The sequence below is a fragment of the Pristiophorus japonicus genome, chromosome 12 (assembly GCF_044704955.1).
Source record: "Pristiophorus japonicus isolate sPriJap1 chromosome 12, sPriJap1.hap1, whole genome shotgun sequence".
Lineage (NCBI taxonomy): Eukaryota > Metazoa > Chordata > Chondrichthyes > Pristiophoridae > Pristiophorus > Pristiophorus japonicus.
The window spans coordinates 56,722,417-56,748,281 of NC_091988.1; the positions used below are offsets into that span (position 1 = coordinate 56,722,417).

The window sequence follows — 25,865 nt, forward strand, 5'->3', positions numbered from 1 at the left end:
CCTTTGGTACTATTGTTAATTTTAATCACCCGTCTGGCAGGCTGATGGTAACGTAACCGAGTTTGGTTTCTCACTTCACCAATATTAGCGATCTGATATAAGGGGTCTCCCTTTGTTACATCATACTGTGGTATGGACAACACAAATCCGATCATATTCAGCCGCCCAGTAATACATCTGAATTTCGGCACCCATGCGTGACTATTCCTTCGTACCTCGCATGTGTTATTCATTTTTTTTATCTAGAGTCCAATTGTTAAGTATGCTGTTCGGAATCCAATCTGGTATGTCTCCATTCTGGAGTTGCTCCAAATTATGTTGTACCTCACTTAATATCCAGGCCCCATACCCGGAGCAAACTATCTCAGCCTGTAATCGTTTACTTATATCTTTCCCCATTGCGTGGATCAATTTTATTGTCTTGGCATTTCGGCAATGTATGGGCCACTTGTAACAGTTCCCCTTCCGCGCCATCTCCCCACCGCGCATGTAGGGCTTGGTTATCCAAGTCCCTCCCCACTAAACCACTCAAGACTACGCCATTAAGTTGTTAACCCGGTCGTATATTGCCTACAGGCCTATGGAATTCATCGTCATAACCCCTGCCGCATAACCCGTGCCTAGTATTTCCAGTATTCCCCTTTTTTTTTTAACCTTGCCCTGTTCCATTTCTGACATTAAACCTCAGGGTAGTGCGTTCCAGGCCTTCGAGGATCCGTTGTGCCAGGTTCTGGTATAGACTTATAGTTTCATTCCTACAGAAGCTAGGAAAAATGATATCCATTAGGTTTAGGATAAGTAGTCGCTGACGCACCCCAAATTATATCCTTTCTTTAGATTATTTTATTACTAGCCCCCCCCTTTGCTCCGTTCTCTTCCCACCCTTCTGTTTCTTGCGGGGTGGATTTGGCTGCTTGTTTGCAGCTTCGTCCGCCCAGGCATGAGCTTCTAGAACTGAAATTCCATCCACTTGGATTTCTGCGCCCTTCCCCTTTTGGTCCTATGAACTTGCTCCTGTCCTCGGAATCTACTGGTGCCCACGGCATCGGCAGCCTGCTGCATTACAACCTTACTTAATACACTATACATAGCCATGCGTTAAAATAAGTTCTGTCCTTGCTCCAGTCCTTGGCTGCTGGGTTGCATATTTCGGCAGTCAAATTAAACAAAGCTAGTTCATGTAGTTGTGTCTTTCCTACGTGTGCTATATCTCTCGTAGTCCATGTATTATCCAGTGCCTGCGTGGGCCTCAAGGTCCCCAGTATCCTGAGTCTCCAGAGTCGAAGTAGCCGCTGCGGTCCCATCTCGGTGAGTGTTTTATCTGCAAATTTTAAACAGATCGCCTGGTCGTCACCAGGTGTTAGGTTCTGGTCTACTCATCTTTTATCCATGCATGTTGCGGTCACTCTGTGAAATCGGAGATAAAGTTAGGTTGGGTTTGTAGACTACACTTACCCACCGTGGGGTACATTCGCTCTATTGCCATAGGTGATGGTGCTATGGCTGCGCACTGCACTATCTGTCTGGCCCCGTTTAAAAAAAAAATCTCTTCCAGCTTATTTATCTTAGCTTTTAACTCTTGAATTTGTTTTGTTTGAGTATCTTTCTTTTATTTGTATCAGGCGAGTATTATTACATAGGCTAGTTCTGTTTTTATTTTTATTCTGACGATCGCACCATTTCCTCTGTTAGGTGAGTCTTTTTTATTCTATTAAGAAATCCAAATTAATAATGTCCAGTATAAAACAGCTGTCAATGGAAAGGGTTAACTCCTTTACAGGTTTGTAAGAAAACCTGATGTCATTACGTGATTTCACGTAATCATCCGAAAAATTCTTTAAAAAAAAATCTTTGTGCCTTCAAAACTTGCTGAGAAATTAGGAATCTGTTAAAACAGCAGAAATCATTAGTAAAGCCGTCATAATAAAAGTCTCCTCATCAGGGAAGACGGCATTTTAGAGTAAACTCCAATGTTTTCTTAACTTCTAATTGCCAAAGATTTTTTTTTTTGATTGATTTAAAACGAGACCACACATTTTTAATAGCTATTTTGTTTACTGAAATCCAATTTTCACACACGCTGTGTATATTCTAACATTTCGTTTTATTTTACAGTCCCGTTCACTGGACAAATCTGTGTTTTATTTCTCTCTCGGCACAAAATCTAAACATCCATGCCAGTTCCATTTTCTATAAGAATTTTAAAATTCAGTAAGATTCTCTAATTCACAGTTTTTTTTCTGTGCTGAGTTCGCATAGCTTAGATCTTTTCTTTTCGTTATCTTCAAAACCCTCCTGCTTGTTTAGACTGTTCGGGACTTTTCTTGATAAACAACGTCCATTTTGGAAATCTTTTCAAACTGTAGTGAAATTTTCTCGTAATTTAAAATCATTATCACTGTAGAGTGTCTTTTACCTCTTCCAATTTTTTTTCCCTTTTCCTAATTAAACCAATATCTTTTTCACAGCAAACATCAACTAGTATTTAGTAAGTTATGTCTTTTTCCATCACAAACAAATTTTTTCAGCACTTATTTAGTACGTTACATCTTTTTTTTCAGATCTTCTTTCTTCAAATTAGGTTTTGTATTTTACACGGAGGACTCGTGACTCCATAAATTTGTTAATTTAAAATCATTTGTTTACTTTCAAAGTGGCATCTTTATTTTTTTTCTTTTCTCCATAACTAGAATGGAGTCCAGCAATTAGGCTTTGAGGGCTGCTTTTCGTTATCTCAAAATGCTCCAGTTTCAAAGTCGTTAAAATGTCTCTTCTAAACTGCTAACGCTTGCTGTTTTTAACATTTTTCAAAAGTCCCTTTTACACCTTCGCAGATAGCTCGCCACTCGCCCAGGAGTTTGACCTGATCCCTGAAGGTATTTCCAGATTGTTTCCAAACCTTTTAGTTTTATATCTCCTTTTTTCTTTAAGAGATCAGATTTAATTTAATAATTTTTTTTTTGAATCCACCTCAGTATTTTGCTGTGCCTTCTCTGAATATCTCAAAATCCCAATTCAAACTTTGTAATTTCAATCTTTATTTAAAACTTTTTTTTTGAGCTAGAAGCTTTTTTTAAAAGGCATTCTTTATCTCATTCCGAGACTAAAGTTATGTCTTTCAACCCAATGTAATCAATCATTGCTTGTTTTCTTTCGACAAGTAAGTGAGCGTGTCAAATAAATTCTTTTTTTTCAACCACCGGGACCATGTATTTTTTATCTTTTACTCAACAAACCTATCCTTTGTGCATTTCCTAGCTCCGTAACTTATCATCCGAATAAATCCACACCTGCTTTTCTAACTTAAAATGTCTTAAAACTTCCCACATACAGGACAACACTACAAAGGGTTAAAAAAACTTTCACTCTGTTTGGGGAAGTGGGTGGAGTTAAAATAAACAAACAGCTGCTCCACTCCTCCAAACAGGCTTTTTAAAAAAAACATGAAAACAAAAAATCACACAAGTACTCTCATTCAAAAACAGACATTCACAAAGTCTCTCTTCATTCAACAAAGCTTATTAATTAATTTTTTTCTTTGGCTGGCTCTATTTTTGGATCCATGATTGCCCATTCCCGCGTCGCCCCGCAGTAAAGAAATATTTTATCCTTACACAATTCCTTTTATCCTTACACAATTCCTCGCGTCGCCCCATGATTTAGTTCTACACAATTCCTCGCGTTGCCCCGCGATTTAGTTTTACACAGTTTCCCTTTTCTTCCGCGTCGCCCCGCAGTTTTTCTATTTGCGTCGCCACGCGATTGTCTATTTCCCTATCCCTCCGCATCGCTGCGCGGTTTGCGTCGCCGCACGATTTAAGTCCAATCAGCGCCTAGACGGACTAAGTGATATACAAAGTCGACGTCGTACCTGACTTGGACACTTATTTCCCTATGTTAAAAGGTATTCGCCAGATTGACCTGGATCTCGTTCAGACGCTACCTGAGAACCAGCGAGTGACCAAACTTTCCTCAGACTTTTGGAACTGAAGGAAACTGAAGTGGTATTTTAAAGGGTACTCACTCCAGTGGCCACTTTCCTCCCGTCTCGCCCAAGGCTAGTTCGGCTCTTAATTCGCAAGCTTTCGGCAGCCGTCCATTGAGATCCCACTTCTGACACCAAATGTTAATACGGATTATTTTTTTCTCAATCTGTTTCAGCGAATACACTGACACGCGAACACCTCTTTGCCTTTTCTGTAAAAGACCTTTATTGAAGATTCTCCGGCCGGGACTTGTCAAGACAAAGGGACACTCCCAATCAGAGCCTGTTTACCTTCCCCTGGACAAGCCCTTTTCAGTGCAAAAAGCACAGTAGATATACATTTTTAAAACAGAACACATTTGATTAGCACTTGGGCTATCCAATCCCTTTCTGCCTCCCCCCCCCCTCCCCCCGAGTACATCCATTGGTAGGCAAGAAAGTCTCCCAATTAGGGCTGGTGTCAGGTCAGGTTAGTTATAGCTTTGCTACACTGTCTTCCCTTATCAGTAAAGAACCCAATTAGTTTCCCTTCCTCCTTATCAGTAGAAGCTATTACTTTTCCCTTCCTATCTAGGATTGCTTTCTTTCTTTGTGCTGCCTTGCGGCTTTCTCATGACCCGTGTCTAACCTCAACTTCAACTCTTGGTAACCCCTTTTTTTCTGTTGATTCTGCAGTTGTCTGCATCTTGACATTTCTTTAGCTATTTTCCCATGATTCTCTATCTCCATCCTTTTGCCACCTTCTCTATCCATCTACCACATTCGCAACCCTTCTTTACACATTCTCACCATGACACCCAGGTCTCGTTGCACCTCCCCTTTTCCTAATCTGACGCCATTCAGATAATATTCTGCCTTTGTGTTTTTGCCCCCAAAGTGGATAACCTCACATTTATCCACATTATACTGCATCTGCCATGAATTTGCCTACTCACCTAACCTGTCCAAGTCACCCTGCAGCCTCTTTGCATCCTCCTCACAGCTCACACTGCCACCCAGCTTAGTGCCATCTGCAAACTTGGCGATATTACACTCAATTCCTTCATCTAATTATTGATGTATATTATAAATAGCTGGGGTCCCAGCACTGAACCCTGTGGCACCAAACTAGTCACTGCCTGATATTCTGAAAAGGACCCGTTTATCCCGACTCAGTGCTTCCTGTCTGCCAACCAGTTCTCTATCCATGTCAATACATTACCCCCAATACCATGATCTCCTGTGTGGGACCTTGTCAAAAGCCTTTTAAAAGTCCAAATACACCACATCCACTGGCTCTCCCTTGTCCACTCTACTAGTTACATCCTCAAAAAATTCTAGAAGATTTGGCAAGCATGATTTCCCCTTCATAAATCCATGCTGACTTGGACCGATCCTGTCACTGCTTTCCAAATGCGCTGCTATTTCATCTTTAATAATTGATTCCAACATTTTCCCCACTACTGATGTCAGGCTAACCGGTCTATAATTCCCCGTTTTCTCTCTCCTTTTTTAAAAAGTGGTGTTACATTAGCTACCCTCCAGTTCATAGGAACTAATTCAGAATCGATAGACTGTTGGAAAATGATCACCAATGCATCCACTATTTCTGGGGCCACTTCCTTAAGTACTCTGGATGCAGACTATCATTCCCTGGGGATTTATCGGCCTTCAATCCCATCAATTTCCATAACACAATTTCCTGACTAATAAGGATTTCCTTCAGTTCCTCCTTCTTGCTAGACCCTCGGTCCCCTAGTATTTTCGGAAGGTTATTTGTGTCTTCCTACATGAAGACAACCAAATATTTGTTCAATTAGTCTGCCATTTCTTTGTTCCCCATTATAAATTCACCTGATTCTGACTGCAAGGGACCTACATTTGTCTTCACTAATCTTTTTCTCTTCACATATCTATAGAAGCTTTTGCAGTCAGTTTTTATGTTCCCTGCATGCTTCCTCTCATACTCTATTTTCCCCCTCCTAATTAAACCCTTTGTGCTCCTCTGCTGAATTCTAAATTTCTCACAGTCCTCAGGTTTGCTGCTTTTTCTGGACAATTTATATGCCGCTTCCTTGGATTTAACACTATCCCTAATTTCCCTTGTTAGTCACGGTTGAGCCACCTTCCTCGTTTTATTTTTACTCCAATCAGGGATGAACAATTGTTGAAGTTCATCCATGTGATCTTTAAATGTTTGCCATTGCCCACCACCGTCAACCTTTTAAGTATCACTCGCCAGTCTATTCTAGCCAATTCATGTCTCATACCATCGAAGTTATCTTTCCTTAAGTTCAGGATCCTAGTCTCTGAATTAGCTGTGTCACTCTCCATCTTAATAAAGAATTCTACCATATTATGGTTACTCTTCCCCAAGGGGCCTCACAGAACAAGATTGCTAATTAGTCCTTTCTCATTACACATCACCCAGTCTAGGATGGCCAGCCCTTTAGTTGGTTCCTCGACATATTGGTCAAGAAAACCATCCCTAATACACTCCAGGAAATACTCCTCCACCATATTGCTACTAGATTGATTAGCCCAATGTATATGTCGATTAAAGTCGCCCATGATAACTGCTATACCTTTATTGAATGCATCCCTAATTTCTTGTTTGACGCTGTCCCCAACCTCACTACTACTGTTTGGTGGTCTGTACACAACTCCCACTAGCGTTTTCTGCCCTTTGGTATTCCACAGCTCTACCCATACCGATTCCATATCATCCAAGCTAATGTCCTTCCTTACTATTGTGTTAATTTCCTTTTTAACCAGCATCGCTACCACACCTCCTTTTCCTTTCTGTCTATCCTTCCTGAATGTTGAATACCCTTGGATGTTGAGTTCCCAGCCTTGGTCACCCTGGTGCCATGTCTCCGTAATCCCAATTATATCATATTCGTTAATAGCTGCCTGCGCAGTTAATTTGTCCATCTTATTACGATTGCTCCTTGCATTGAGGCACAGAGCATTCAGGCTTGACTTTTTAACACACTTTGTCCCTTTCGAATTTTGCTGTAATGTGGCTCTTTTTGATTTTTGCTTTGGGTTTCTCTGCCCTCCACTTTTACTTTTCCTCTTTGTATCTTTTGCTTCTGTCCCCATTTTATTTCCTCTGTCTTCCTGCATAGGTTCCCATCCCCCTGCCATATTAGTTGAACCCCTCCCCAACGGCACTAGCAAACACTCCTCCTAGGACATTGGTCCTGCAGACCACCCGGTTTGTACTGGTCCCACCTGCCCCAGAACCGGTTCCATATGTCTCGACACTGTCACTATTCACTTCATATCTAATAAACCTGATAACAATCTGCACACAATGCCCCATCTATGGAAGGGTATATGGGAGGGGGCGGGGGGCTGGGGTGGGGTAAGGTTGCATTGGTGAAAGGACATTGGCTGGGGGAGTCAGCACTTGCACTGGGGTAAGTGACTTCAGCTGGAACTTGGTGGCTTTTGCGATCCGTCCTCCCTGGCTTCTGAAGTCAGAATGAATCAAATTACAATTTGCAAAATCAGTCAGACTTTGGGCTGGGTGGTTCCAGTTACACATTCCCGAGAAACTTCAGGGTGTGCTTTATCCTCCAAAGGGACCAATCAGCAATAGGTCATGTGATAATGGAGAGCCAATCAGGGACACCGTGGACATTTTGTTCGTACAAATAAGTACATCCTATTTTAACACTGAGCCACTGTAACTTGAGAACATTTGAGGTGGGGTGGATGAAATGAGACAGCAGGTCAGAACATTGCACAAGTATCATGTCCTGTTTTTTAAAATTCGTGGATGTGGCTGGGCAAGGCCAGCATTTATTGCTCATTCCTAATTGCCCTCGAGTGAATACTACCGAGTGGCTTGTGAGGGCATTTCAATGGGTCAAACACATTGCCGTGGGTCTGGGAGTCACATATCGGCCGGACCGGCAAATTTCCTGCTCTAAAATCTGGTAGTTTTAATACTGATACTAGCTATTTTTTTAATTCCAGATTTATTTAATAGAATTTAAATTCTCCAGCTGCAGGGGTGGGATTTGAACTCTGGATTATCAGTAAGATAACTACCATGCTGTAGTTCTGGTGCTGGTGATGCAAACACTGCAGCAAGCGTCACAATTTGGAATACACGGTAACCCAGGGCGCGTGACGTGTTGCCTCCCTCGTTTCGCGCCGAGAGATCACGTGGCGCGGCGGCTCGCCGGGGCCCGCGAGTCTTCGCCCCACCCCCATCATCCGGCGTCAGCCGGGATTAGGATTGTGAGTGTGCGCCTGCGCAATGGCCGTTGTGCAGGCCGGGAGATGTAGTGCCTTGGGCCGGCGCTGGCCATTTGACAGGCGGCGTGTCAGGCGCCGGCGCGGACTACAGCTCCCGTCATACCGCGCGGTGCCGGCCCCGGGGCGAAATAGCACAGTGTGGGAGTTAGAGTAAAGATGGTGGAGGTTTGCGCGTGGTTGTCCCGTCATCACAGCCAGAAGATCAACAACAGCAGTACCAATCATTATAGTAAACAGCCGTTTTTAGCCGTTCTCCGTCGTGTGAAAGCCAGCAGCAGGTCTCAGGGAAAACTGCCTTCTGTTGGCTGATACAGGGCCCCGCCAACCGAGAGCATCGTCCCGGTCCAGTCAAAGCGCGAATCATCGAGAGCAGCGATGCCCAAAACCCGTGGCCGCGCCGGCCACAAAAAGGGTGAGAGCCGGGGTCAGGGTTCGCTATGTAGGAATGTACCGGAGTGATGGGGTGAGAGTCGGGGACTGAATTCAATATCTACCAGGGTGAGAGGTGGGGTCAGGGTTCAGTATGTACCAAGGTGAGGGCCTGGGTCAGGGTTCAGTATGTACCAAGGTGAGGGCCTGGGTCAGGGTTCAGTATGTACCAAGGTGAGGGCCTGGGTCAGGGTTCAGTATGTACCAAGGTGAGAGCCTGGGTCAGGGTTCAGTATGTACCAGGGTGAGAGCCTGGGTCAGGGTTCAGTATGTACCAGGGTGAGAGCCTGGGTCAGGGTTCAGTATGTACCAGGGTGAGAGCCTGGGTCAGGGTTCAGTATGTACCAGGGTGAGAGCCTGGGTCAGGGTTCAGTATGTACCAGGGTGAGAGCCTGGGTCAGGGTTCACTATGTACCAGGGGTGAGAGCCGGGATCAGTATGTACTAGGGGTGAGAGTCAGGATTCAATATATATGAGATGTGAGTGTCAGGGTCAGAGTTCAGAATGTATGGTGAGTGACAGGTGGCTGGTGTGAGGGATGAGGTTGTGGTTAGACATGAGCTCGGGCCAACAACTGCTTGCAAACAATTTGATCAAACACAGAAGGACTTAGATTTGGTGAGCTGGAATGCCATGTCTCAAAGGTCATTTAATGTAGATAATGCAGAGTTGTGAAATAAGGAAGGGATTTAAAAAAAAAAAGTAGCAAAGTAAGATAAATGGGTAATATTCTACACGTCATAAGAACTTCCATTTATATAGTGCCTTTCGGTTTTGAAGTGTAGTCATTGTAGGGAAACGTGGCATCCGATTTGTGCACAGCAAGGCCCTACAAACAGCAATCAAATAATTGACAAGATTATCTGATTTTAGGTGTTGATTGAGAGCCAAATATTGGACAGAACTCCTTTGCTCTTGTTCGAATAGTACCATGATAGGGCCTCTGACAGTACTGCACTGAAGTGTCAGCTTGTATTGTGGGCTTATCACAGGAAAGGGATTTAGGGATACTAATGAATGGTTAGATCTCTCAACTGAAGCTATTAGCACAATGGATGACAGCAATAAAGAGAGCAAGTAGGATCGTGGGAAGTACAGCTAAAGGTGTAGAGAAAAAACCTCAGGAGGTGATTGAGTTGCACAGAGTACTGTTTCAGCCCCATTTGTGATTTCCATGTACCCCAGAGAGCTATGGAGGCTGAATCATTGAATATATTCAAGGCGGAGATGGACAGATTTTTGAACTACAGGGGAGTCGAGGGTTATGGAGAACAGGCAGGAAAGTGGAGTTGAGGCCAAGATCAGATCAGCCATGATCTTATTAAATGACGGAGCAGGCTCAAGGGGCCAAATGGCCTACTCCTGCTCCTATTTCTTATCTTATGTAATTCTGGTAATTGTACTGTTTTTTAAAAAAAATCCACATGTTGGGGATAGGGCAGTTAAATTGTTAACTGGAATGCTGTACCTGACCTATGAGAATCTGGAATGACATGTCTCAAAGGTCATTTAATGTAGATAATGCAGAATTGTGAAATAAGGAAGGAATTTTTTTTTAAAGTAGCAAAGTAAGATAAATGGGTAATATTCTACACGTCATAAGAACTTCCATTTATATAGCGCCTTTCGGTTTTGAAGTGTAGTCACTGTTGTAGGGAAACGTGGCATCTGATTTGTGCACAGCAAGGCCCTACAAACAGCAATCAAATAATTGACAAGATCATCTGATTTTAGGTGTTGATTGACACCTTCAAAATTATTGAATTATTCAAGATCCTAAAGGAAACAGACAAAATAAATGTCTATGTTATAACATAGTCACAGATTCTGCAATACGAGGGCACAGCCTCAAACTTGGAAGAGGGAAGTGATAAAGTTGATATTTAACTGCAGAGGGCTGTGAATTCTTAAAAAATTAATTCTAGAGTAGGTCCGGCACCCTTAGGACCTGACTGGTGCTGGACCAGAGAATTTTCCAGACTATGGGAGGTCACGCGGATCCTAGCGTTGTCAGTCGTACCCTAGACTTGCAGTTACTGCTGACAGTGGCCCGGCCGCATTCTGTGCATGCATTGCGCAGAAGCCTACTGTGCAGCATTTCTCAGGCCTAGCTTCGGTGCCTCAATCAGCTGCCTTGCTCCCTCTCTGTGCCAACCCGACCAAGGAGGGAGCACCTGAGGCAGTGGGGAGAAGAGGAACAGCTAGCCCCAGGACACAGCGTGGATTGCGGCCCCTGTCGGGAATTATACTGGACCAGGGATGTTGCCGGACCAAAGAGTCCCGGACTGGATAGGCATAACCTGTACTTGAAACAGTGCTTGTGGGTAATTTTTGTGAACCACGGCAGTGTTTGGTGAAGGTATTCCCACAGTGCTATTAGGTTGGGAGTTTCATGATTTTGTCCAGCAACGATGAAGGAACGGAGATGTATGTCCACGTCAGGATGGTGTGTGACTTGGAGGTAATGGTGTTCCCGTACACCTGCCCTGTCCTTCTGGATGGTGGAGGTTCCAGGTTTGAAAGATGCTGCCAAAGAAGCCATGTTGAGTTGCTGCATTACTTCCTGTAGATAGTACACACTGCAGTCATGGTACACTGCTGTTGGAGGGATGTTTAGGCTAGTGGATGAAGTGGCAATCAAACTGTCTACTTTGTCCTGGATGGCGAGTGTTGTTGCAGCTTCACTCATCCAAGCAAGTGGGGAGCATTCCACACAATCTTGACTTGTGTCTTGTCAGTGGAAGTCAGAAAGTGAGCCATTTACATCAGAATACCCAGTCTCTGACCTGCTCCAGTAGCCATGACATTTATGGAGCTAGTCCAGTTAAATTTCTGGACAATGATGACTCCAGGATGTTGATGGTGGGAAATTTGGTGATGGTAATGCCATTAAATGTCATGGGGAGGTGGTTAGGCACTCTCATTGGAGATGGTCATTGCCTGGCACTTGTGTGGCACGAATGCTTCTTGTCATTTATCAGCCTAGGCCTGGTTGTTGACCAGGTCTTCTGCTGCATGCAGACATGGACTATTTCATTACCTGAGGAATTGAAAATGGGGCTGAACACTGTCATCATCAAGCAGAGACTCACTTCTAACATTAGTAGGTGCCATTTGATAGTACTGATGACGGCTCCTTGTATCACTTCCTGATGACTGGGAGTAGGGTTATAGGGTGGTAGTTAGCCCTGTTGGATTTGTCCTGGTTTTTTTTGGACAGGATATACACGGGCAGTTTTCCACATTGTTGGGTAAATGCCAGTGTTGTAGCTGTACTAGAATAGCTTAGCTAGGGGCACAGCTAGTTCTGGAGCATGGGTCTTTAGCACTACAGCCAGGATGTTATTGGCCTTTGCTATGTCCAGTGCATTCTGTGGTAAATTTGTGCAAAGCAATGGTCTGACCACAGTTAAGAATACTGCGTGGAGTTTTGGGCATGACATTAAAGCAATAGCGTATGTTGTAGATTCATCGAGATGATACCTGGGATGAGAAACTAGTTATTAGGAGAGAGTGTTTTTTTTTTAAGTAGAAAGAAATAGCATTTACATAGCAACCGTTCACATTCTCAGGACATACCAAAATATTTCATGGCCAATTCATTAATTATCTTTTTGCATAGTCATTGTTGCGGCAACCAATTGTGAACTGTAAATTCTCGGAAACAGCAAATAAGATAAATGACCAGATAATCTGTTTTATGATGTTGGTTGAATGATCATTGCTGCCTGAGACATTAGGAGGACTCTACTCTTCCAGTGGCACCATGGGATCCAACTGAACAGGCAAGAGGGGCCTCAGTTTAACATTTTATTACTCCCCTCTGACAATGCAGTACTGCAATGATGCTAAAGAGCACCTTTAACGTAGCAAAACGTCCCAAGGCGCTTCACAGCAGTGTTACAAGACAAAACAGATCAAATTTGACATCGAGCTACATAAGAAGAAGTAACAGCAGATGACCAAAAGCTTGGTTAGAGGTAGGTTTTAAGGAGCATCTTGAAGGAGGAAAAAGAGGTAGAGAGGCAGGGAGGTTAAGGCAGGAAGTTCCAGAGCTTAGGGCCCAGGCAACAGAAGGCACAGCCACTGATGATTGAGCGATTCTAATCAGGGATGCTCAAGAGGGCAGAATTTGAGGAGTGCAGACATCTTATGGAGCTGGAGGAGATTACAGAGATAGGGAGGGGCGAGGCCATGGCGGGATTTGAAAAAAATAATGATGAGTTTGAAATCGAGGCGTTGTTTAACCGGGAGCTAATGTAGGTCAGCGAGCACAGGGATGATGGGTGAGCAGGACTTGGTGCGCGTGAAGTGCTTTTTAAATTTATGTTTGTGGTTTTTTTTTATTTTAGGGGGATTCTCATTGATAGTAAGCATGGAGCTCCCATTACTATGAATGAGAATACTACATTGTGATTGGTGGTCCAGGCCCACGTGATCCCAGGATGCCCATATGTTCCTGGGATACGTGGGCCTCTGCACTGGGCTGCGCATCTAGGCCTTGGAGGGCAAGTCTTCGTTTCTCTGGGACCACCAGGAAATTTTGTAAAAACTTATTCGGTCGGAGGCATCCGCCCGCGGGAAGTGTCCGACCACAATCTTTAGTCCAATACATGCTAAGCAGAGCAGGTCTCCAGTCGTCCTGGTTAACCCTTGCCACTGGACCAAGACCGAGCTCTGTCAGGTCCATGTGGTGGCTGGTGTGCAACGGTCACCACACGTTAAAAAAATCTACGCACAGGCATCTTCCACCCCTTGAGTTCAGGACTGGAATATCGGGTCCTCCATTGAAACATCTGTGAATTCATCCCTTTTGATGTGGAAGCAAGTCATCCTCGTTCGAGGGACCGCCTATGATGATGATGCACTCAAGTGTCATCCTAAATTGAGCTGTTGTCAGCAGTTGGGCGTGAACCCATAGTCTTCTGACTATAGCCATATTCCTTGATGCAATTACTCAACAAAACTCTTCGCAATCTCAGTCTTGTCAGTTTCAGTTGATCCAGCATTCACATCCTTTTACTGAGAGATTCCAGGTTTCCACTACCTTTTGTGTGGAAAAAGCGCTTCCTGATTTCAATCCTAAATGGACTAGCTCTAATTCTATGACATCCACCAGAGGAAACAATTTCTTTGCATCTACCTATCGAAGTCCTTTATCATTTTAAATACCTCGATTCGATCACCCCTCAACCGATCGTCAGGAAAGCTATATTGGCCTTGGAGGGGCTACAGCGCAGATTAACCAGAATTATATATTGGGTGTAAAGAGTTAAATTATGAAGACCGGCTGCAGAGACCAGCCTTGTATTCCTTGAATATAGAAGATTAAAGGGTGATCTAATTGAGGTATTCAGAGGGTCGATAGTGAGAAGCTATTTCATCTGGTGGGGGAGTCTAGAACATGGTGGTACAGGTATAACCTTAAAATTAGAGGCAAGCTGTTTAGGGGTGCTGTCATGAAGCACTTCTTCACACAAAGGATAGTGGAAATCTGCGACACTCCCCCAAACAGCTGTTGAAAATTTCAAAACTGAGATTGCTAGATTTTTGCCAGAATAGGCAAAGGTATTGGGGTATCTGGAACCAAGGCGGGTAGATGGAGTAGAAATACAAATCAAGCCATGATTTAATGGAATGGCGGAACAGGTTTGAGGGGTTGAACAGCCTACTCCTGTTCCTATGATTGTTGCCCTGTCCCGATTTAAGCCAAGCCACCAAATGTTTCTTCACCGGGGTTGAGAATGAAAGATAACTTGTCCTGCTCATATGCATCTCCAACTAGCTAGTTTCCAAGATCCATTGAAGAAACCTTGGCATACAACAGTTAGAATGGGGAGGGTGGGGGGGTGTTTAAAAACAAGGACAAAATTAACTTGAAATGGGGATTGCAATACAGTAGTGTCTCCATTTTATTCACAAAAAAATACATTTGCGCATTTGGTCGCCTTACAAAATGACTTGACTTTCAGGTAGATTGCATGGCAGATCAACATTGTCTCTGCAAGATCCTACAAATCCCCTGGGAGGACAGACGCACCAACATTAACGTCCTCGACCAGGCCAACATCCCCAGTATTGAAGCACTGACCACACTTGATCAGCTCCGCTGGGCAGGCCACATTGTCCGCATGCCAGACACGAAACTCCCAAAACAAGCGCTCTACTCTGAACACCTTCACGACAAATGAGCCAAAGGTGGGCAGAGGAAATGTTACAAGGCCATCCTCAAAGCCTCCCTGATAAAGTCCAACATCCCCACTGACCTTTAGGTTTAGCATCTTTCAAAGTGGATAAATCCCCAGGCCCGGATGAAATATATCCCAGGCTGTTAAGAGAAGCAAAAGAGCAAATAGCAGAAGCTCTGACCATCATTTTCCAATCCTCTGGCTGCAGGTGTGGTGCTGGAGGACTGCATGGTACCTTTGTTTAAAAAGAGAGAATGGGATAGGCCAGTCAGCCTAACTTTGGTGGTGGGGAAATTGTTGGAAAAATTCTGAGGGACAGGATAAATCTTCATTTAGAAAGACACGGATTAATCAAGGATAGTCAGCATGGATTTGTTAAGGGAAGGTCGTGTCTGACTACCTTGATTGAATTTCTTGAGGAGGTAATAAGGAGGGTCGATATAGTGTATATGGATTTTAGCAAAGCTTTTGATAAGATCCCACTTGGCAAACTGGTCACAAAAGTAAAAGCCCAAGGGATCCAAGGCAAAGTGGCAAGTTGGCTCAGAGGCAGGGAAGCAAAGGGTCATGGTTGATGGGTGTTTTTGTGACTAGAAGGCTGTATCCAGTGGCGTTTCGCAGGGCTCAGTACCAGGTCTCTTTCTTTTTGTGGGATATGGTAAAGATTTAGACTTGAATGTAGGGGGTATGATTAAGAAGTTTGCAGATGATACTAAAATCAACTGTGCGGTTGATAATGAAGAAGAAAGCTGTAGACTGCAGGAAGATAGCAATGTACTGGTCAGGTGGGCAGAACAATGGCAAATGGAATTCAATCCGGAGAAGTGTGAGGTAATGCATTTGGATGGGCTAACAAGGCAAAGGAATACATATTAAATAGTAGGACACTGAGAAATGTAGAGGAACATGGGGACCTTGGAGTGCATGTCCACAGATCCCTGAAGGTAGCAGGCCAGGTAGTTAAGGTGATTGAGAAGGCATACAGAATATTTGCCTTTATTAACCAAGGCATAAAGTACAAGGGCATGAAGATTATTCTTGAACTGTATAAAACACTAGTCAGGCCACAGCTAGAGTACTGCATGCAGTTCTGGTCACTGCATTACAGGACAGATGAAAAATTGAACTAGATAGGGTACAGAGGGGATTTATGAGGATGTTGCCTGGAATGGAGAATGTTAGCTATGAGGAAAGATTGGAGAGGCTGGATTTGTTTTCTTTGGAATAGAGGGAGCTGAGGGGAGACCTTATTGAGATGTATAAAATTATGAGGGCCTAGATAGAATGGATAGGATGGACCTATTTCTCTTAGCAGAAGGAGTCAATAACCAGGGGGCATCGATTTAAAGTAATTGGTAGAAGGTTTAGAACATAAGAAATAGGAGCAGGAGTAGGCCATACAGCCCCTCGAGCCTGCTCCGCCATTTAATACGATCATGGCTGATCCAATCATGGACTCGGGTCCACTTCCCTGCTCGCTCCCCATAACCCCTTATTCCCTTATCGGTTAAGAAACTGTCTATCTCTGTCTTAAATTTATTCAATGTCCCAGCTTCCACAGCTCTCTGAGGCAGTGAATTCCACAGATTTACAACCCTCGAGAAGAAATTTCTCCTCATCTCAGTTTTAAATGGGTGGCTCCTTATTCTAAGATTATGCCTCCTAGTTCTAGTTTCCCCTATCAGTGGAAATATCCTCTCTGCATCCACCTTGTCAAACTCCCTCATAATCTTATACGTTTCAATAAGATTACCTCTCATTTTTCTGAATTCCAATGAGTAGAGGCCCAACCTCCTCAACCTTTCCTCATAAGTAACCCCCGTCATCTCCAGAATCAACCTAGTGAACCTTCTCTGAATTGCCTCCAAAGCAAGTATATCCTTTCGTAAATATGGAAACCAAAACTGCACGCAGTATTAAAAGTGTGGCCTCACTAATACCCTGTGTAGCTGTAGCAAGACTTCCCTGCTTTTATACTCCATCCCCTTTGCAATAAAGGCCAAAATTCCATTGGCCTTCCTGCTCACTTGCTGTACCTGCATACTAACCTTTTGTATTTCATGCACAAGTACCCCAGGTCCCGCTGTACTGCAGCACTTTGCAATCTTTCTCCATTTAAATAATAACTTGCTCTTTGATTTTTTTTTGCCCAAGTGCATGACCTCACACTTTCCAACATTATACTCCATCTGCTAAATTTTTGCCCACTCACTTAGCCTGTCTATGTCCTTTTGCAGATTTTTTTGTGTCCTCCTCACACATTGCTTTTCCTCCCATCTTTGTTTAGAGAGGATTTGAGGGGAAATTTCTTCACCCAAAGGATGGTGGGGGTCTGGAACTCACTGCCTGAAAGGGTGGTAGAGGCAGAACCCCTCACCTTATTTAAAAGTACTTGGATGTGCACTTGAAGTGCCTTAACCTACAGGGCTATAGACCAAGAGCTGGAAAGTGGGATTAGGCTGGATAGCTCTTTGTCGGCCGACACGAACATGATGGGCCGAAATGGCCTCCTTCCGTGCTGTAAATTTTCTATGATTCTATAAAACCCTTTCAGTTTGTTCCTGGAGTGCTACTATTATTAAGGTTTCTAAAAGTTATTGGGGTCTGTAATAAATGTAAAATAGCACAAATGAATGGAAATGGCCTCAGTTATGGGGCTACATTTGTGCTAGCTGCCATAAGAAATGAAAAGCACCCAGTGTTTGGCAGGTCTTTGTTTGCCGCTTATAGCGACATGAATGAATTAACATGCTCTAGAAGAAGAAAAAGCGACCCCTAATCACCTTGATGGCAGCAATAACGTGTGGAGATGGGTAACCTCATGATTTATTGCAATAGTCAGAATCCCCCCCCCCCCAATCCAGGGGGTAATGTCTTTGAGATATAGGACATGGAGGGTCATGATAAGAGTCTGGGGGAATGATTAGTTGGAGTGGGTAAGCATTAGAGAATTGTCATTGGGCAATTGCCCAGGATTTTATTGATGCCTGGGTTTGCATGGCATGGATCGTAACTGGTAAAAGATTGGGTTCTGTACCGTATAGAAGTTGTAAAAAAAACCTAGTTAACATTTAGCGATGATATAGAACTGAATGGTGAATATTTTGGCGGAGTAGGCGAGAGTCAAAAAAGATTTTGACTTTTAAAGCTGTTTTCCAACTTTGTTTCTTAACAGGTTGTTTAAGACATGAACTACTACAGCTGAAGGTTTCAGCCAAAGTAGCTCTGCTAAAAGGTACATAGTGATAATCTGGCTGTAGTCTGCATGGTGCATAGCCACTGTTGCTTGCAGGTCTGGAAGAATTTGTTGCTCCTGTTCTCTTGCATTTAAGGAAAATATTACAATTTAAAGCTTCACACATCCATAATTGTCCGAAAATCGAACATTGTGCAGATTGCAAGAGTCTTTGACCAGAATCCAAAAATATTTCCTGAAAACCAGACTTTTAAGCTGTACATACTTTTTTCCAAACATGAATCCAAAAAATACACAAACTGGCGCAGCCCGGCCTCGAGGATGCCGTCAGATGTAATGCTCCGAGATCTGGAAATACCCGAAACTCGGCCCAGGAGTTTCCGGATTCGGGATGTCATATTTCTTTTCCGAAATCCGGAAAAAAATGAAAACAGGAATTGTCTCGGTCCCAAGGTTTCCGGTTTCGGGACCTGTATTCAGTGCAACACTAAGCCAAACATACCAGAATGTTCCAGATTCAGTTCCTTATCTGTGTTATCTGATCTCAACCCATGATGTAGTCGAGTGTAATAATTGACCTTGGGGCTGGGAATGGCTAAAATCAGCCAGAATTTCTGCTCACAATCATCATCCATTGACATCAGCTGAGAAATGTGCACATTGAATGATGCCCTCTACTGTTTAATAGCCTGACATTTGCAGTGTAGGCTTACATGAAGGATGGCCATTTGGATCGAGTACCAAAGGTTTAATTGAGACTGGCATGCTATTGCCCGTAATGGTGCCTTTAGGCTGAGGTGGCAAGTAAAACCTCAGTGGATTGTTTGTTGCCTTTCCCAGTTTCTCAGTCTGTCTCAACCTTCACCCAACTTCTTGGCCCACTTTTTTGCAACCTTGTCTGCTCAATCTGGATAAATTCTAAGTTTTGATTATGCCATGGGAGAAAGGGTATCCCCATAATCTTGGTGAAACTCTGTATGGTTACCAAGTCACTTCACAAATGCCACTGCTCCAATAGCTGAGCTCTAACTTTCCCCTCAACAACAGCAAGCGTCAAGGAGAACAAAACAACTAGTGAAAGCAAATGAGAAAAGTTGGGTTGGGGAGGGGCGCTCACTGAAGTAGAAGCAAAGAAAGCCAATACTTAACGGCCTGCCCCCAGCAGACGCTCGCTGCCCAGGGCTTTGGGCGGGCCCCGACGCCGAGAACTTCGGGTGGGGCCTGCCCCCAGCAGGCGACGAACCGCCAACCAGGACTTCGGGCGGGCCCCGCCGCTGCCAACGAGGAGTTCGGGCGGACTGCCGCGGAAGAGGTAAGGGCAGTCAGGCCACTCGGCCCGAGATAGGGGCGGCATTCTTCGGCCAGGGATAGGGTCGTCGCCCGGAGACGGGATGCGCTGGGAGGGCCAGGAGCTACTGCGCACGCGCACAGCCTCCACTGCGCACGCGTGCAGCTGCCGGCACTGTTTTTGGTGCAGGGCTGCAGCTCCGCTCCCAGCAGCTCCTGCTGCGCCACGCCGAGTTGGAAACAGGCTTACAGATATCGGAGAATCGCGAGGTAAGTATTCGGCGCAATTTCTGTTCTACAAATTAGGCGGGCCTCTCCAATGTGCGCTGTTCTAGCAGGGGTCAGAAACTTGAGTCCTGTGAAAGCAAAGAAAGTCAATGATTTAGCAGTGCTTAACTCTCGGTTGTTCTGTTGTGGGACAGAACAAATGGAACCCAGTTGCCGTTTCTTTTCTTCTCTTCCCAAACCCAGCCCCTCCAGGGACAGAGGGAAAGTTGTAGGAGAATCATCCTGAATTATTCTTGCAGCTGTCTGTACAGCATCATTGGTGGAGGCCAAGACGAGGTTGTCGTCTTACCAGTGGGTGATAAGAACATAAGAATTAGGAGCAGGAGTAGGCCATTTGGTCCCTTGAGCCTGCTCCGACATTCAATAAGATCATGGCTGATCTGCTACCTCAACTCCACTTTTCTGCACTCTCCCCATATCCCTTGATTTCCTTAATATTCAAAAATCTATCAATCCCTGTCTTGAATATACTCATCGACTGAGCATCCACAGCCCTCTGGGATAGAGAATTCCAAAGATTCACCACCCTCTGAGTGAAGAAATTTCTCATCTCAGTCCTAAATGGCTGACCCCTTTTTCTGAGACTATGACTCCTGGTTCTAGATTCCCCAGCCAGGGGAAACACCCTCCCTGTATCTACCCTGTCAAACCCTGTGAGAATTTTGTATGTTTCAATGAGATCATCTTTCATTCTTCTAAACTCTCGGGAATATAGGTCTGGTCTACTCAATCTCTCATAGGACAATCCCCCCATCCCAGGAATCAGTCTGGTGAACCTTTATTGCACTCCCTCTATGGCAAGTATATCCTTCCTTGGGTAAGGAGACCAAAACTGTACACATTACTCCAGGTGTGATCTCACCTATATAATTGCAGTAAGACATCTTTGCTGTTGTACTCAAATCCTCTTTTAATAGAGGCCAACATATTATTTGCTTTCTTAATTGCTTGCTGTACCTGCATGTTAACTTTGTGATTCGTACAAGGACACCCAGGTCCCTCTGAACACCAACATTTCCCAATCTCTCACTGTTTAAAAAATACTGTGTTTCTATTTTTCCTACCAAAGTGGATAACTTCACATTTCTCCACATTATATTCCATTTGCCATGCTCTTGCTCACTCACTTAGCCTGTATATATCCCCTTGAAGTCTCTTTGCATCCTCCTCACAAGTTACATTCCCACCTAGCTTTGTATCATCAGCAAACTTGGATATATTACATTTTGGTCCCCTCATCCAAACCATTGATGTACATTGTGAATAGCTGAGGCCCAAGCACTGATCCTTGCGGTACCCCACTATTTACAGTCTGTCAACTCATTTATTCCTATTTTCTGTTTTCTGTCTGTTAACCAATCCTCAATCCCATGAGCCCTAATTTTGTTTAATAACCTCTTGTGTGGCACCTTATCGAATGCCTTCTGAAAATCCAAATACACCACATCCACTGGCTCCCCATTATCTATTCTGCTAGTTACAACCTCAAAAAAACGATTTGTCAAACATGATTTCTCTTTCATAAACCCGCGTTGACTCTGCCCAATCCTGTTATTTTGTAAGTGCCCTGTTACCACGTCCTTAGTAATAGATTCTAGCATTTTCCCTACTACTGATGTCAGGCTAACTGGTCTGTAGTTCCCCATTTTCTCTCTCACTCCTTTCTTAAATAGTGAGGTTACATTTGCTACCTTCCAATCCGCAGGAACCATTCTAGAATCTGGAATTTTGGAAGGTGACACCAATGCATCCTATATTCTTATTCTTGAGATTCGCAGGGTTGGTTTAGAGTAAGGGTTTAATGTTTAAGAGCCCCTACTAGGGTCTATTAGGGATAGGGGAAGTTTAGACAGTGGGAGGGGGGAGGCTGGGCGTGGAAAGTTGCCGGATGGTAGGAGGAAGTGCATCCGGGAGGTTGCTGAGCACCTCGAGTCTCGTCGCCAAGAGCATGCAGAAATCAAGCACAGGCAGCAGAAAGACTGTGCGGCAAACCAGTCCCACACACCCCTTCCCTCAACGACTATCTGTCCCATCTGTGACAAAGACTGTGGTTCTCGTATTGGACTGTACAGCCACCTAAGAACTCATGTTAAGAATGGAAGAAAGTCTTCCTCGATCCCGAGGGACTGCCAATGATGATATCCTATATTTCTATAGCCACCCCTTTCAAAACCCTAGCATGTGGGCCATCAGGACATGGGGATTTATCGGCTTTCAGTCCCATTAATTTCTCCTGTACTATTTTTTTACTAATACTAATTTCTTTCAGTTCCTCATTCTTGCTAGACCCTTGCTTCTCCACTATTTCCAAGAGTTTTTTTTGTATCATCTTTTGTGAAGATAAACACACAGTATTTGTTTACTTTCTCTTGTAATTTCCTTAATCCCCATTATAATTTCTCCTATCTCAATCCTGTAAGGGACCCACATTTACTTTCGCTAATCTTTTCCTTTTTACATACCTATAGAAGCTTTTACAGGCTGTTTTTATGTCTCTCGCTAGCTTATTCTCATTCTATTTTCCCTTTATCAATTTCTTGGTCCTCCTTTTGCTGAATTCTAAAATCCTCCCAATCCCCAGGCTTACTGCTCTTTGGCAACATTATAAGCCTCTTCCTTTGGTCTAATACTTTAACTTTTCTTGTTAGCCACAGTTGCATGTATAATAGGGAAATTGGGAGATTTTTTTTCTCTACCAATTGATAACATAGTGGTTGGGACTATGAGAGTATAAGTTTTCATTTCCAGTGCTCTATACAGGAACATTCAGTCTTTGCTCTGCTTACTGGGGAAGGGCCTGGTAGGGCCCACATTGAGGCCAAACCCTCCTCTCACACCAGAGCAAAGTTCAGGTTACCCCCAGTCTGCTGTCATGCAACTCTGGCAAAACCTCAAGAGTGAGTTGTCTGTAATCATAGTTGAAACTTAAGTAGGGAAATATCAATAATATAAATTTACCATCCAGTGCACTGACTACTTTTAAAAGGAAATGTATTCGTTTGGATTGGTAACTTGTAAGAGATTCTTCCAGGCTTGCCCGGTCATGTTCATATCTATAAAAAGCAATGGATTAATCTCTGTACTATGTAAACTTATGTTTCACTTTTATTAATTCATTTTGCCTGCTTCCAAGCAATCTTCTGTCTTCATCTTTTTAAAGTACCTTTCATGTGCTACTTTCTTGTGAGTTATCTCCAAACATGCTTAATTGGCAAGGTACTGATTCATTTTTATTTGGAGTTTTTGGGCTCAACTTTCCTCAGTGATTTGCGCCGTTTTTTTGCGCATGGTGCTTTTTTGGCATAAGTTAAAAAAATTAAAGTTTCCCCAAGGAATGTGCGATAGCATAACTCAGTTAGTTACGATTTTATTTAGGTTAGCTTTTTTTTGCATCACAGTCTGTGCCAGTTTTTGTCAGTTATGTAAGTTTGCCCCCCCAAAAATTCTCCCAAGTCAGCATATGTGACCACTCCTGAAAAACCTTCTGGTGAGTTAAGAAAAACTAGCGCGCATTGAAAAATTGTCGCAGAAAGATGCCATTGTTTTTCAGCAAAGTTTTGGAGAGAGTCAAGAATACTTAAATATGCACAATAAAGATTAAATTTTTTAATCTTCATAACGCAGTAAATGGAAGTTTGATGGAATTCTGTAAGTTAATTTTTTTTTTCAACTGACACGCCACCACTGAACGTCTGCAAACAAGGCTCGAGGGTCGGGGCGTAGGCTGGCAGAATCGGTCCCGCGCCCAGACACGGGGGGGGGGGGGGGGGGGATGAGAAGAGGCTGTGTAACGCATACGGAAGGCATCAGAAGCTTGCATTGTGCATCAAATCAAGCCCGGGTGGGTGGGGGGGCTGTGGAAGGCATGCGGAAGGCATCAGAAGCCTGCACTACGCATCAAATGTAGGTTGGTTGGGGGGGGATGTTCCCGATCACAGACCTGGGTATGGTCCATACAGACCTTGTGGGGAGAGAGAACAAAGAGCCTTGTCTTGCCTGCCAGCGGTTATGAGCTTCTTGCAAAGGTAAAATTTAAACATGGGGACGATACTGACAATGCCATACCTTGTGCAAGCCTTTTGCGTGAGCGTGCTGCAGAGGAGACAATTGATTCAACGTCATTGCATGAGGAACCTCCGAGCCCATAGGGTGATAAGCAGGAGGCCATACCCATTTCGGGTATATTGAGACAGGCGTTTATACCTGCACCTGAGTGATGCAGACTGTGTCAGAAGGCTGCGTTTCCGCAAAGAAGTTGTAACTGAGATCTGTGAGTTAGTAAAAGCAGACCTGCAACCGAGAAGCATCAGGAGGACTGCTTTGTCAGTTGAAGTGAAGGTTACAGCTGCACTTTCATTCTATACATCTGGATCGATCCAAACTACAACTGGGGATGTGTGTGCCATTTCTCAATACGCAACACATATCTGCATTTGGCAGGTGACTGCTGCACTATATGCCCGGAGGAATGGCTACATAAAGTTCCCCATGACTGACCAGGCAATGCGTAACAGGGCTGTGGGCTTCTCCAGAATTGCTGGCTTCCCAAAGGTACGGGGCGAACACCTTTGGCGAATTCTGAGATGTACAGGAACAGAAAAGGCTTCCACTCCATTAATGTGCAGCTCATGTGTCGCATCATGCTGCTCTCGCGTAGGATGATGCGTTCATCCTATGCGAGAGCAGCAGCCAGAAGGGCAGAGCTGGCTACTGGGAGACAAAGGGTACGGCCTTGCCCCTTGGCTCATGATGCCACTACGTGTATCCCGGACAGAAGCTGACCAGGAATTCATGTCGCAAATTGCGACACGCAGCATAATAGAGAGGACCATTGGCATCTTGAAACAGCATGGATGCCTGGAACATTCTGGAGGCTACTTGCTATACTCACCTGAGATTGTCGGTCAGTTCACTATTGTGTGCAGCATGCTGCATAACTTAGCTGTCATGATGCAGCAGCAGCTGGTAGTGCAAGACCCACCGAAGGTGAGAGTGGCTGATGATAATGATATGGAAGATGCAGATGATGCGGAGGAGGAGAAGGACGACGAGGAAGCTGTGCAACTACCTGAACCCAGAGCACGACGGCAGAGGAGAGTGGGCCAATGTGCCCCTTTAACGATTGCTCGAGCCTTGCGACAGCAGCTCATCCGTGAACGCCTGAAGGCTCAGCGGCAACTATTCCACATGGACCATGTTTACTGTTTGGACCTGTTCCGTAATGTTGTGTTGTGTTAATGGAACAAATGATGGAAATGATTCTTGTTTACTTCCAAAAATTGTGTTAATAATTGAACAAATAATGTAAATGATTCAGTTACAATTTAAAATATATTTTATTCAAAGGTTTAACAAACATTTTGTTTGTATTTAACTTTAATAAACATATTTTTGAATCAAACTTTAAAGTTTTCAGTTAAGATCACTTACAAAACTCTAAGATGATTTACTTTTACTAACTTGTAAATTTACATAACTTACAAAAAACTTTTAATTTGAGAACAGTTACAACAGTAACAGCAGCAGCAAAGAAAGGCTGCACCCATCTCTCCTCCACCTTATTCTAAGACCGCCTGCTGCGCTTGGTCTTGGTGACACCACCACCCCTGCCCGCAGGTGGTGCAGCATTTCTCGGGTTGGTACCAAGCTTATTCTTACGAACATATCGGGTAATGCGCACTTCTTGATGGTGGGTGGGGGGGGGGGGGTTGCAGTCGGAAGCCGGTAATGTGGAGGGCCCGGCTTGGGTCTCTTCAGAGGCTGGTCTGGGGATTGGAATGGGAGTGGGAGTTGATTTTGTCAACGGGCATGAGGTCTGGGCATGTTCCTTTATTGCAGAAGCTAACTCCGACATTCCCTCCCTCATGTGTCCTGACATTGTCTCAGCTCCTTCCAACATTCTCTCCCTCATATTTGCCGACAGTGTCTCACCTACCTGTGACATGCCCTCCATCATGTTGTGCAAAAGTGTGTCAACTACCTGTACATTCCCTTCTTCATGGTCACTGACAGTGTTTGACCTACCTGCAACATTCCCTCCCTCATGTTCACAAGTACAGCAGGCGGTTAAGAAAGCAAATGACATGTTGGCCTTCATAGCGAGGGGATTTGAATACAGGGGCAGGGAGTTGTTGCTACAGTTGTACAGGGCCTTGGTGAGGCCACACCTGGAGTATTGTGTACAGTTTTGGTCTCCTAACTTGAGGAAGGACATTCTTGCTATTGAGGGAGTGCAGCGAAG

General features: G+C 44.1%; 1 protein-coding gene across 2 annotated transcripts in view; it reads left to right on the top strand.

Moving 5' to 3' along the window:
• Nucleotides 1-8,372: 8,372 nt before the first annotated feature.
• LOC139277275 (interferon-related developmental regulator 2-like) overlaps nt 8,373-25,865 on the top strand; it is a 57,408-nt gene continuing 39,915 nt past the window's right edge. For both annotated transcript variants that reach the window (XM_070895525.1, XM_070895526.1), the window contains exon 1: nt 8,373-8,648. In XM_070895525.1, coding sequence (XP_070751626.1) covers nt 8,612-8,648 — 37 coding nt within the window. In that variant the 5' untranslated portion in view covers nt 8,373-8,611. The remainder of the gene's footprint in view (nt 8,649-25,865) is intronic.